General features: G+C 46.2%; 1 protein-coding gene across 4 annotated transcripts in view; it reads right to left on the bottom strand.

Annotated features, from left to right (window-relative positions):
* The window catches only part of TGFBRAP1 (transforming growth factor beta receptor associated protein 1), a 46,829-nt gene that overhangs the window by 22,436 nt on the left and 9,773 nt on the right, over positions 1-14,620 (bottom strand). For 3 of the 4 annotated variants that reach the window (XM_067704029.1, XM_067704028.1, XM_067704031.1), the window contains exon 2: positions 5,341-6,041. In XM_067704029.1, the coding sequence (XP_067560130.1) occupies positions 5,341-6,028 (688 nt within the window). In that variant the 5' untranslated portion in view covers positions 6,029-6,041. Of the gene's footprint in view, positions 1-5,340; positions 6,042-14,226; positions 14,250-14,620 lie in introns of those variants that run through there. The other variant, XM_067704030.1, reaches the window with a different exon arrangement.

The following is a 14,620-nucleotide window of genomic DNA, read 5'->3' as shown; positions in this document are numbered from 1 at the left end:
ACTGACATGTTAATCTGCTGATTCTACTTTTAAATCGATGGCCAATCGACAAGCACAGTGGTCACTGGGGTGTTCTGAGGAACAGTGTAAAATCAAGAATAACGCCCCGACAGAGCATGTGGCTTCGGGTGAACCCACCACGAACAGAAGAGAGAGCTCAGGTATTAGATGAGAACAGACAAGAAGAGCTGTAAGTCCGCATGCAGGGCGTCAGCTTAAAGCGACAGCCGACCCGAGCCGCGCCCGGGAGCTCCCGGTGGTGAAGGGGTTCAGGGAGATGCACGGGTACCTACCTCCCCGATAAAAAGCAGACACAGGAGGATGACAGGAGGCCAGTGAGGCCCCCGCGGCAAGAAGCACGAGGGTCCCCGGGATGCAGGGAAGTGCGTATGTGGCCCCGGAAGAGAGCAAACCCTGCCTGGGATGTTGAGGGTCAGAAAGTCAAGTTCAAGTTCGGGGCAGAGCAGGAAACGCTGACCAGGAAAGTCAGGCTGAATTCGTTACAGGGTTACAGGGGCCTTAGGAAGGCTGGCCTGGCAGGAGCCTGGAAGGAGGGACAGACCCAAACTCGGGGGAGGCCAGGCAGCCGCCAGCCACCAGGAAGGAGCCCTGAGTCAGGCCAGCCGGGGGGTCTGACCGAGGAGGGGTAACTTCCGGGGCGAATCATGGAACTGGGCACCTGACTTAGAGGGAGCGAGAGTCAAGGCCACCGTGCGCCATCAGAATAAGGACCGACACGATCGGGCGGGTCTGAGACCAAGCCGGGGTCAGGATGCAGGGCTGGCAGGGCATGGACCTCTGGGAGGGGCGCCTGGAGCTCCAGTGCATCCTCAGGGGTGACGGCACCCTTCCTGCAGCAGGAGAGCCAGGGGACGCCAGGCCATGGGGAGAGGAGGTTCCTCTGAGGCTGGCGAGCGCTCCTCCTTACTTCTTTCCAGAGCAGACCAGGAGTCAAGGAGTTCGGTGGAAATGTGGAAAACCCCGGAAAGCTCAGCGCCAGCAGGTAAGAGGGGCCGACAGGGCGGTGGGTTCTGGGCCAGGGGTGGAGAGGGCACAAGAGTGAAGGCATGGACTTTGGCACGTCTGACACTGTACAGTCACAGAGAGGACGGAACTAAGGTCTGAGTTACCCCACGACTGCATCGCCGAAGTATTCAAAGAGCATGAAACACATGGAGGGAGAGAAACTCGAGGTGCAAAGCTCGAGCTTGGCAGGAGGAAATGAGGTTCGCACCCTCTAGAATTTTCCGAGCATTTAGAACCAGCCAGCGAAAGAGCCCGAAGGGAGAGAAAAGCACACCGTCTGCACCCAGATGTCTGGCAAACGTAACCTGGTGACGGGACAAGCATACGGCAACCCCAAGGAGCCTGTGAATTTCAGATCAAACAACCGTGTTCTGGATAGCACAGCTCTCATGGGAGCACGGACACCAAAACGCTGTCCAGCCTCGCCCTGGAATTAAATCAGGGTCGCCGCACTTACCCGCTAAGGCCGGGCATCACCCGACCGGGGACTGTGCAGCACAGAGGCCCAGACATGAATGTTCTTGCAATGAAAAGGGCAGAAACCAGAGATCCAGAACAGAGGCTTCCACACAAAAAGGAAAGGACAGGATTTCACCGGAATAAAAGAGCAGATCAGTAACTGGCAACCAGGGGTCCAGGTCAGGTGGAGTTAAGGTGCCATGGGTCCACTCAGGAACAGGGGCACCGTTGTTGACACCCACCCACCGATTCTATGCTTGAAAGCAGGTGACACGCGCTATTGTTTCTGTATTGTCAAAGGCACACAAGTGCTGTCAACCTGCAAATGTACCACGTTTGTAAATGGTACACCTTCAAAAACCATTGTTTTCCACTGCGTTATTTTTCCATTTAGACGGTTTCCACCCTCTAAATATCAGGGGACCCCCTTATCTGAGCTGGGAGGGGGAAGGGGGGCCATGAGAGGTACGGAATAGCTGAATTATCTACATTGTTCAAGAAGCATTATCCAAGGATAGAGTTTAAAGTCACAATAATCAATTGTATTATGAAATTTTCAACAAAGCGCTGCTTAAAATAGTGCAATTTAAACTAAAGCAGGGAGTTCCCTGGTGGCCTCGTGGTTAGGATTCTGGGCTTTCACTGCCGGGGCCCAGGTTCAATCCCTGGTCGGGGAACTGAGATCCTATAGGCTGCGCGGCCCCACCCAAAAAACAAAACAAAAAAAACACAAAAAAACTAAGGCAAAAAGTTAAGAGCAATTTCTCATGACAGGGCAGTGGGCACATGTGATCTTCAGGGGGGAAGGCAGTGGGCAAAATGAAAACATACAGCGTTGATATGTCTGATGGTGCATATGCATTCATTACAGTAATTTGCTTGAACTTAATTTCTGAAGCCTTTTAACGATGGTGGTGATGACTGTGTTGTACACAGAGCCTGCATATAGTGATGTATTACAGAGCTTACGAGGGATCTCCAATTTGCTTATAATCACACCTATTACAAGCAGAACAACGATTAAGAAGGTTGGTTCATTTACCATGATGCCCAGGTAGTTGAGGCAGATTAAGTTTGAGGAAAAATGAGGCCTGAACATGATTGACTACCATTTCCCTTCAATCTGGACACTAAAACCAACACAAGGTACTGGAGTCAAATGTTTTCACAACAAAGCCTTTACATCCAAAGCAGGCTCCGGCTCATCAATAAGCAATCGGACTGACGGAACAAAACAGGAAACCCATCAGGCGAGGCCCAACGGCATGAGGAAACTGACTGTACCTGAGAGGCAGCCACCGCCACCAGCGAGGAAAGACAGACTCCTGAATCAGGTGTGGGGAGAGCAGACAACCACACAGACGAAGAGGAAATCGAATTCACTCTTCACTGTAAGAAATGAAACCATAAAAGTACCAGCAGAAAATCTGGGTGAATCTGTCTACAACCTGGGAGAGGGGGAAACATCCCTAATAATTATGACTCAGAAAAGAAGCAATAAAGTACAAAGGTTAATACATTTGATTATATAGAAACGTGTAAGAAACGCTTTTTCAGGGTAAAAACTGGAGGTATTTGAAACACGTCTCAGACAAGTTGGTATCTCAAATATATAACAAATGCTAAAGTAACCAGCTAGCGAGAAGGGATAATTATCAAAAGAAAGGCAAATGGCTCTTCAATTCTTGAAAAATGTTCCATCTTGCTTACAAAAGGAGAAATGTGATTAACACCACTGAGATACCATTCCTCATGTGCCAGACGGGCAAAACCACGAAAGTCTGACAATATATGGACGCTGCTGGCAAAGCTCAGGGGAAACAGGTGCCAGGGGAAGAAAAAACAGTACCTACCACCTTTGTCGGGGGTGGGTGGGGGGTGGGTGGTAGTGTCCCCCTCCAGATTCACATGCGTTTACATGTGGACTCAGCAACCCCATCTTTAGAAAGATTTCCCACAGATACACTGGAAAAATCCAAACAGATAAGCTCCTACTAATACCATGGACTGGAAAAAACCCAAATGCCCACCACCAGGGCCTGACTGAGGCACGGTGGTCCCTCCACACGGGAGAGACAGCCTGCAACTCTGAAGGAGGGAGATACACATATCTACATATTCATTTATAATTTTTATTTGAAAATGAAAGGACAAACACTAATAAAGGTTACCTCTGGGGGAAGGAGAGAGTAGGGGAATGTACCTTGCTGTGTGGATCTGACGTGGAAACTTGTACATATTTACAGAAGAAAACAATGAGAGAAAGCAATTTCTAGAAATGGAAAGTGAAACGAAGCACATCCGTCTAACTGTATATCCCGTTGTCGGCAGAGCCACACGGATGGGAACTACTCCCAGTGACTTTAAACGCAGAAATGTGACTGCACGTTCCTAGTGGGTTACACGGCCCGTACCCTGAGGACAAAAGAACTACAATCAAACGTTTTCTGGTGATTACATGGCGGGCGCAGTGGTGTCGGTCCTGTCCTCCTGCTCTGTGTCCTGTGGGGCAGATCAAAGGAACAACCACGTCACGGTGGGACCTTACTAGGATTTGGGGGTGGGCGGGAGGAGACACAGGCACGCAGACAGACGGGGTCAGGGCCCAGTAGCCCCAAACTTGTTCCAGCAATATACTCTCATGATGGGTTTTATCTTTAAATAAGGCATACTTCCCAGCTCTGTCCACCCAAGAGACCTAGAAACAGCAGACCCCAAGCACCTCCAGCACCCAGACTGCGGTCTCTAAACATCAGGGGTCCTTGGAGAAATGGCGGAAACCAGATCTAGGGCAGGAAGCGTACAGAGGGACCCCGGACACCTTGTCACAGCAGAAGGCAAGGGAGATACCAACGTTCCCGGGGCGTGGGGAAGGGGCTTGCCGTCAACCTGAATAAACCACCCCCAAGGGCAGATGGACTGAAACGCCACATACATTTACATCCATGATTCATGGCGACACTTCACTTAGGGAAGAAGGGTCATCTTTCCGAAAACCTCCTTCTCCTGCCTTTCTTATACGGTGATCCTGGGGGCAAACCAAGTTAATGAGAAGCTTCTCTTGCAGAAGGTTCCAGTCGACAGGAAGGAGGAATGGACAGCAACAGAATGCTGCCCTTCGGCAGCCCCTTGGGACTTAAAGGATCCAGGCATAGCCACGGACATCACCAAGTTGTAAGAGGGCAGGAAGACAGGTTAAAGACTGTGGGTGTTAAGGGAGACTCACTCGTCTCAGCCCCTGCTTGTCCCAGACACACACACTATGAACCATCCACGACCATGACCACAGATGACATTGCCAGCTCTGATTCTTAGGAGGCAGCGCGGAGAATGAGGAAGGCTACACCAAACAGCTCAAGCCCTTTTAAGGAGCTAGCTGCTAGACGCTTTTTGGTGGGACGAAACTGCAGTCAGTAAGAGAAAACCGGGGACATACCCTTGGAGCCTCCACCTCTGAAATCATCTGTTAAGTGAGCTCCCTCAGCTCCTTTCAGAATGGAGAATAAAAACAATCCGCTAGGAAACCCACCCACAGGAGAAAATCTTATCGAGAAGTCTTACAGATTCTTCTTCGTGTACTTATCCCCTTAGTGGAATTCTCTCCCCAGAGCCATCGTCAGGCTCTACTCTAGCACAAAGGAAATGTGATTCTAAGAGCGGCCTATTTTTGTTCCATTAAACCCACACTCACAAAACCATCTAATGCAAACTGCGCAAGCACTGGGCGTGCAGTTCTGTTTGCACGAGCGTCTAGCTTTCAGAACCACAATCTGCCTCTCCGATCTCAGCGTGAATTCAAGGATGGAACGCGGGGAGACCGGGCAGAGGTCGGCCAGGTTAGCCGAGGTGCCTCACCCAATCCGCCGGGGCCTGCCAAGAGGAACTCCTGTCTCCCTATCCTCTTGACGATGGGCCGCTTCTCCTCGCTGCAGAAGGGAAACAGGTCCTGGGCGACGCCCGTGCTATAGTTGAGGATGATGTACTGGGTGGTCAGGGCCAGGCACAGGAAGTGGCCGTCCACCGCCACTGCCAGGGGCTGCTCCGGAGTGGACACCTCCCTGACGATCTGCACGCGGTCCTCGTACACCAGGAACACCTGGATGGTTCTGCGCTTGACGGAGATGATGCAGACCTCCACGCAGAAGGGGTCTCCGCTCACCGGGTTCTCATTCAAGGCGAAGGCCGTGGCCCCCTTGATACGGGCGCCCGAGGGCACGGGCTCCAGGCTCAGCATGTGGACCAGGGTGATGCAGCCGTCACAGAGCACCAGTAGCCGGTGGAGGGCCGACGCCGCCCGCAGCTCATTCACCGGCTTCTTGAAACCCAGGTGTCTGTGCAGCTGCTTGGTGGCCGTGAACGTGGCCGACCCGCCGGGCACGGTCTTCTCCTCCAGCAGGAAGTGGTACACGAAGCAGTCGCTGGTGCCCACGTACAGGTTCCGGCCGCAGCACTCCACACACTCCAGTGACACCCATTCCCTGTCGCCCATCAGCTGCTCCCGCTCGACGGCGGGGACCAGGGTGAACGCCTTGGTGCTCATCATGTCTGCAGCTGACCTGCGGGAGAGGAAAAGAAAGGTAAGTTAGAGGAACGAGGACCAAGCACAACCATTTCCGGTCACGATAAATATACGTGGATTCCCAGCTCTGATTTCAGGGAAAGGAAGTCATTCGGCGCTATTGGAAAAAAGTGAAGGAGAGAAAAGATTTCCGGGCTTCCCTGGTGGCGCAGTGGTTGAGAGTCTGCCTGCCGATGCAGGGGACGCGGGTTCGTGCCCCGGTTCGGGAAGATCCCACATGCCGCGGAGCGGCTGGGCCCGTGAGCCGTGGCCGCTGAGCCTGCGCGTCCGGAGCCTGTGCTTCGCGACGGGAGAGGCCACAGCAGTGAGAGGCCCGCGTAGCGCAAAAAAAAAAAATATTTCCCACTTGGTCTCCTCCCACCAGGCAAACAGAGACCCCGGCAGGAGAGCACACGCGCGCCTCTAACGAAGTGTCACCCTGCCCATTCTCAAGAGAGCTGAGACTTATAGGGCGTCTCCTTACACCGCTCCTGGAAACACACCTGTGGGCAGAAGACAAGCACACCTGTTCACACAGACAACGCAACAAAAACACTCCAGAAAAAGGCACAAGTGATCCTCACTGATGTTCCCCTGAGCCTCACCAGCCACTAGACTCGGTGTCTAAGTGAATGGCGGAGAGCAACCTACATTGTGTGGTTAATTCCTGCCCCTCAGATCTCGCAGGAGACACAGAGGCACGGATCACACCCCAAATTCCCTTGTATTTTTCCCACTGAGGTACGCACATTGCCCCAGCACCGTATTTGGCTCCCAGAGGAAACTCGTTCGCTGGAGCAGTAGACGTGCCTCGGGACTTCCCTGGCGGTCCAGTCGTTAAGACTCCGTGCTTCCACTGCAGGGGATGTGGGTTCGATCCCTAGTTGGGGAACTAAGACCCCACATGCTGCACGGCGTGCCCAAAAAGAATAAAAGAAGAGATGTGCTGCAAGGCTCCAAGGCTTGCAGGTGGTGAGTTGAGGTACTCAGTGGATTTGTGAGGTTACTGACAGGTCAGTTAATGGATTACTTCCACCAGAGGACAGACTGCCCCACACTCTAACCCTGGGCTTTCTACTTCTTCCTCCAGAAAGGACACTGGTTTCACACTCCACAAAGTTAGAGGCAGCAGGAATGAGCAAGATGGCTTTTCCCTGATGTTTCCGCTGGCCAGAAAGCAGACTCACGCCCAGTAGTCCCTGACAGCCTCAAGCAGGAGAGGGGGATTATGCAACTCTAAAGCGAACTGCAGGGCCTGATGAAGTCAGAGGGCGGCTGGCTGGACTTCTTCTCACTTTCCATATCCAAAAGCGTTGCCTCATAAGAGACCAAACCCCTAATTCTTTGATGCGTTCCAGCAAAGGCTGGAAGTGAAAGACCTGTACAATGAAAGCTACAAGATGTTGATGAAAGAAACTGAAGAGGACACAAATGGAAGGCTACCTATTGAATATGTTCATGGATTGGAAGAACTAACATTGTTAAAAGGTACGTACTACCCCAAACCATCGATAGATCCAATACAATTCCTATCAAAGTTCCAGTGGCATTTTTTACAGAAATAGAAAAAATAATCCTAAAATTTGTATGGAATCACAAAAGACCCAAATAGCCAAAGCAATCATGAAAAAGAAGAACACAACTGGAGGCATCAAACTTCCTGGTTTCAAGCTATACTACAAAGCTATAGTAATTTAAACAGTATGGTACCGGCATAAAAATAGACACAGAGATCAATAAAACAAAATAGAGAGCCCAGAAATAATCCTCCACTTATACAATCACCTAATATTTGACAAGGGAACCAAGAATACTCAATGGGGAAAGGACAGTTTCTTCAATAAATGATGCTGGAAAAACTGGATAACCACGTGCAGAAAAATGAAATTGGACCCCATCTCACATCACTCACAAAAATTAAATCAAAATGGATTAAAGATTTAAGCATAAGACCTGATACCGTAAAACTGAAACAAAACGTAGGGAAGAAGCTCCTTGACTTTGGACTGGCAATAATTTTTTAAATATGACACCAAAAGCACAAGCAACACAAGCAAAAGTCAACAAGTGGGGCTACATCAAACTAAAAATCTTCTGCACAGCAAAAGAAATAATCAACAAAATGAAAAGGCAACCTACAGAATGGGAGAAATTATTTGCAAACCATATATCAGATAAGGGATTAATACCCAAAATATATAAAGAATTCATACAAATCAATAATAATAACAACAAACAATCCAATAAAAAATGTGCAGAGGAACTAAATAGACATTTTTTTCAAAGAAGACATCCAAATGGCCAACAGGTACACTAAAAGGTGCTCAACAACACTAATCATCAGGGAAATGCAAATCAAAACCCCCATGAGACATCACCTCACATGTGTTAGAATGGCTATGATCAAGAAGACAACAAGTATTGATGAAGATGTGGAGATAAGAGAACACTTGTATACTGTCGGTGGAAAACTGGTGTAGCCCCTATGGAAAACACTGTGGAGGCTCCGCAAAAAATTAACAATAGAAATGCCATGTGATCCAGCAATTCCATTTCTCGGTATATATCCAAAGGAAATGAAAAAAGAAGTTCGAAGAGATCTCTGCACTCCCATGTTTACTGCAGCACTATTCACAATACCCAAGATACGGAAACCACCTAAGTGTCTGTCAATGGATGAATGGATAAAGAAAATGTGAGATATATGGACACACATACACGCACACATACATACATATACGTCTATACAAAGGGAGTATTCTTTAGCCATGAGAAAAATGAAATACTGCCATTTACAACAGCATGCGTGGACCTTGAAGGCGTTATGCTAAGTGAGATACGGCAGAGAAAGACAAACACTGACTGATCTCACTTATATGTGGAGTCTAAAAAAGCTGAACTCCTGAAAACAGAGAGTAGAATGGTGGTTCCCAGGTGCTGGGGGCATGTTGGGGAGATTTTGTTTAAGGGTGCAAGTGTGTATCTAGTGCTAGATAAAGTCCTGGAGAGCCAATTCACAGCACAAAGGTCAACAATAGTGTATTATAAACTCCAAAGTTGCTAAAACAGAATTACATGGAGGTAAATGAAAGCTGACACTAAACATTCTGATACTTAAAAATGATTTATTCCGGGCTTCCCTGGTGGCGCAGTGGTTGAGAGTCTGCCTGCTGATGCAGGGGACACGGGTTCGTGCCCCGGTCCAGGAGGATCCCACATGCCACGGAGCGGCTGGGCCTGTGAGCCATGGCCACTGAGCCTGCATGTCTGGAGCCTGTGCTCCGCAATGGGAGAGGCCACAACAGTGGGAGGCCCGCGTACCACAAAAAAAATAAATAAATAAATAAATGATTTATTCCTTTAAGCAGCAGGAAAATTTCCTCCATGATCTAGTCACATGATAAATTTACTTGGATAAAATAATGAATCACAGAAAGATAAACTTTAGCCTGTACCTCCCTATATTAAGTCCACCTTACTGGGGTCTGAATTCAGAGAGGTTTTAACATGGTAATAAGATTCAAAATTTCTCTAAACTGTACAATTCATACTTTATCGTGTGATTGCAAACTGATCTGATATTTAAACTAACTTTTTCTTAGAACTGCACCTTAAAAGCATGGCTGTAATTTAAAAGATCAATATTTCAGTGTTCTCAAAATTGCAAAATATATACCTAGAGAAAAAAAGGGAAAAATATTAATACATTCATGGACAATAAAAACAGATAACATTACATATGCAACAAGCACCTGTATGTGTGCAAAAAATGTTACAAGACACTGTGCCCTTCCCAAGAGTCTCCCAATCTCATTAAGGACATAATGGAAAACTACACAAGTAACAGTATAAAGCAACATGTGTGCTAAGGGCCAAAATTTAAATATTAGTGATTACTTTCCACCAAATTAAGAATATACACACCACCACTAGTGATAATCAGAATCTGAGTGTCTTTGAAAATGTTAATGTAAAAATACTAGTTTTCTTCTACAGATGTACACAGTATCTTGTAGTTACACCTGAAGCCACTGTCCAAAGAACCTGTTGCTTTGGAAACTTCCTAGGTCCCTTTAGGTTTCCTAGGAAACCTCAGTTCAATAAGTCCCTTCTTGCTGCTACACAGAGAGCTGGGCAGCAGATTTTGAGATTACCCATAAGCTTCAAAAATGTTTTTCTGTGTTCTTTACTTGAAGAACTGTTACAACAGCCTTCTAGAGGCCCTACTTCTCTTCGTAGCACTTGGCCGAGCCTGGGAGAGCTGATGCACTTACACAATGCAAGACCTCGGGCTATACTCTGATTTCATGGACACTGTCCCATAAAATAAGCACCAGGTCCAGATGGATCTCCTAACAGTTCTACCAGACCTTTGGCAATCGCATAATTCCAATTTTACACAATACATTTTCCTGAGAATAAAAAAGAAGGAGGAACGTATCCTACTTCATTTTATAAAGCCAGTGTAAAGTATAACTTTGATATCCAAACCAGATAAGGATATAGGAAAAAGGAAAATCATAGATCAGTCTTATAAATAAACATGCAAAAGTATTAAATGTTAGCACACTGAGTCAAGTAACACATATATATGTGTGTGTGTATATATATATGAACACAATATGAATAAGTTGGCATGCAATATTGGTTTAAGGTAATAAAATCTGCCAAGTTTAACTGAGCACATTTAAAGATTAAAAGAGAAAACACATAAAAGAAGGAACAAGACCCTTATCATCTCTTGTGGGTTGAATTATATCTCCCCAAATATGTTACAAAGTCCTAACTCCCGGGCTTCCCTGGTGGCGCAGTGGTTGAGAGTCCGCCTGCCGATGCAGGGGACGTGGGTTTGTGCCCCAGTCTGGGAAGATCCCACATGCTGCGGAGCGGCTGGGCCCGTGAGCCATGGCCGCTGGGCCTGTGTGTCCGGAGCCTGTGCTCTGCAACGGGAGAGGCCACAACAGTGAGAGGCCCACGTACTGCAAAAAAAAAAAAAAAAAAAAAAAAAAAAAAGTCCTAACTCCCATTACCGGTGAATAGGACCTTATATGGAAATAGGGTCCCTACAGATAATCAAGTTAAGATGAGGTCATTAGGGTGGACCCTAATCCAATATGAGTGGTATCCTTATAAAGAGGGGAAATTTGGACTCAAGACAGACATACGTAGAGGACGGACACGTGGAGACCCAGGGAGAAGATGGCTATCTACAAGCCAGGGAACACCCAAGGCTGTGAGGACCTCGGGGAGAGGCCTAGAATAGATTCTCCCTCACAGTCCTTAGGAGACATCACCTCCGCCACCACCCTGATCTCACACTTCTCTACTCCAGACTGCGGGACAACAAAAATTTATATTGCTTAAGCCACCCAGTTTAGGGTACTTTGTTATGGCAGCCCTAGCAAACTAATACACCATTGGTAGTCAGCATTGTAATGGAAGTCTTCGCCAGTTGAAAAAGAATAGTTACAAAGAATTGAAGACAAAGACATAAAACTATAATTGTTTACAGGTGATAGTACCGTTTGCGTGGAAACTCACAAATAATCTATTAGAATTAATAAAAGGTTAGAAATATCCTTTAATCAAAAAAATCAGTATACCAAAGTAATCTTCATTTCTACACACAAACAACAATTAGAAATTTTAATCTTGAATAAAGGACATTTACAGTAGTATAAAAAAATTAAGGTATGAAGAAATTGTCTAGCAAAGACGTGTAAGAACTTCAAGGAGAAAATCATAAAATCTTATTGCTAGATATTAAGGAAGACCTGATTTTTAATCTCAGCATACATTTCTGCAGAAATTGACAAGCTGGTTTTAAAATTTAAATGGCAATCCAAGTACCTAGAATAGTCAAAACAATCTTGAAAACGAAGAACAAAGTTGAAGGACCTACACTGATTTCAGCAATTGCTATAAAACCGGAGTAATTAAGATATCTGGATAGGAAAACAGATAAATGGAACAGGATAGAAAGTCCAAAATTAGACCCACACATATGTATTCAATTGGTTCTTGACAAAGGCACCAATGAAATTCAGTGGGGAAAGTAAAGTCATTTCCATCAATGGCACTGGAACATGTGGGTAACCTTAAATGGGGTTAAGAATTAACCTCAATTATCCCTACCTCATACCATGTACAGAAATTAATCTGAGATGCATCGAGTTATTTTAAAAGCAAAAGCTGAAACTATAAATCTTCTAGAAGAAAAGGCAGAAGAATATCTTTGGGGCCTCGGGGTATATAAAGATTTCTTAGGATACAAAAAGCACTAACCAGAAAAGAAAAAAAAGGTGATAAACTGGATTTTATAAACATTTAAAATGTGAATCCATTGAAAGACACCATTAGGGAAATGAATAGGCAAACCCCAGGCTGGGAGGAAAATCTGTGATATACATATCAGGCAAAGGGCTCATTTTCCAGAATATATAAGGACTCCCACCAACCGATAATAAAAAGACAACTTTAGTTGTTAAATGGGAAAAAGATTCAAAAGTGAAGGTATGTGAATGACCAATAAGAACATGAAAAGACGTTCACCATTATTAGCCATCAGAGAAATCTATTTTAAGCCATGAGATACCATTTCACACCTATTAGAATGGTGACAATTAAAAAGACTGACATGGGCTTCCCTGGTGGCGCAGTGGTTGAGAGGCCGCCTGCAGATGCAGGGGGCGCGGGTTCGTGCCCCGGGAAGATCCCACATGCCGCGGAGCGGCTGGGCTCATGAGTCATGGCAGCTGAGCCTGCGCGTCCGGAGCCTGTGCTCTGCAGTGGGAGAGGCCACAACAGTGAGAGGCCCGCGTGCCGCACAAAAAACAAACAAACAAACAAAAAAGACTGACAACACTAAATGTTAATGAGGATAAAGGACAACTTGAAATCTCATACTTTGTTGGAAGGAGGATAAGATGGTACTGTTGCCTTGGAAATCTGGTGGTCTTTTACGAAGTTAAACATGCATATATCCTGTCACCCCGCAGTTCCGCTCTTAATGTTTCCATTTCTCCGGAGTACATGCCAACACCCACAATAAGACTTGTACCAGAATGTGCATAGCAGCCTTATTCATAATAGCCCCAAACAGGAACCAGCTCAGTTTTACCCATTTGTACCCATATGTGGAGTATTCACGAAGCAGAATACAACTCGGAAATAAAAAGGATAGACCACCGCTAAAGCCAACAGCATGGGTGAATCTCAAAAACACTGAACGAAAGAAACCCTACACATGCGTGTGTCTGCATGTATATGATGTGCAAAAGCGGGCAACACTCATCTATAGTGACAGAAGTCAGAACACTGGTTACTGGAAAGAAAGGGGTGACACAAGGGAACTTTCTGGGGTGACACAAATATCCTACGTCTTGTTTGAGGCATTGGTTGCACAGGTGTATGGGTTTGTCAAAATTCACTGAACTGTGTGCTTAGTTTCAGCGTATTTTACTGTATGCAAATTCTGCTTCCATAAAAAGCAAACTTGCCCCTAGAAGACCCAGAGAAAAAAATGCAATTCCAATAAAATTGTAACAGGTATATATGTGTGTATCTGTGTGTGTGTGTATAACTCAACATGAAAACTATAAAATTCATATGCAGAGAAGGACCAAAAAAGGCAAGACACTTCTGAAAAAGGTAAGGTAAGGGGACTTGACTCAACAGATAAGATGAAATATAAAGTGATGGCTATTGGGATACTGTGGTGCTGGTACAGGACGAACCCAAGAGAACATACCCGAGGGCTCAGAAACAGACCGTGCATATACGGAACCCAGAAATATGGCAGAGGTGGCACTGCATATCACAGGGTGTATACAGAGCACTCATCTGCTCAGCAAACATTGCTGGGCAACTGGATATCCACACAGAAGAAAAAAGATAAACCAGAGTCCTACGTTATACCATACATCAGAATTATTCCAGATGGATGAAGAATCTTAAGTTTGGAAGGCATAACTTTAAAACTTTGAGAAGAAAATAGGGGGAAAATATGTTAATGACCTTAAGGTAGGGAAGAACTTCTAGAATAAGATAAAAAAGCACAAACCCTAGGGAGAAAGATAAATTTATTCACGTTAAAATGTAAAACCTACGTTCTTCAAAAGATACCATCAAGAAAGTGAAAAGTTAAGATGAAGAAACATGAGGATGGGGGAGAAGACGCTGACCTCACACGTCTGACGAAAACACGCCCGGATGGTCCAGAGAACTCGCACAGGAAGAAAATAACACGAATCTCACAGAAGACCGGGCAATAGGTGATCCGGCTTCTCACAGAAGCGGAGACGTGAATGGCCAGCAGCCGTGGAGGAATGATCAACCTGTAGAACCATCTGGAATTGCAAATTGCAGCTACGAGGAGACTTCGCTGCGTATCCACCAAGCGGACCACACCTCTGAAGTCCTATGACGTTGGGGATTTGCAAGAACCTGGAGCAATGGAAGTGCTCACGTTGTGGGTAAAAGTCACAGCAGAAAGAATGAACGTGGAATAAAAGCAATGTTTGAGGTAGAAAGATTATCTAGACGCAGAAAGACACTCGTAGACCCAAGGTTACAAGA

The sequence above is a fragment of the Pseudorca crassidens genome, chromosome 14 (assembly GCF_039906515.1).
Source record: "Pseudorca crassidens isolate mPseCra1 chromosome 14, mPseCra1.hap1, whole genome shotgun sequence".
NCBI lineage: Eukaryota > Metazoa > Chordata > Mammalia > Artiodactyla > Delphinidae > Pseudorca > Pseudorca crassidens.
The sequence above is the reverse complement of the archived record's forward strand: the minus strand, read 5'-3'. Positions and strand labels throughout refer to the sequence as shown.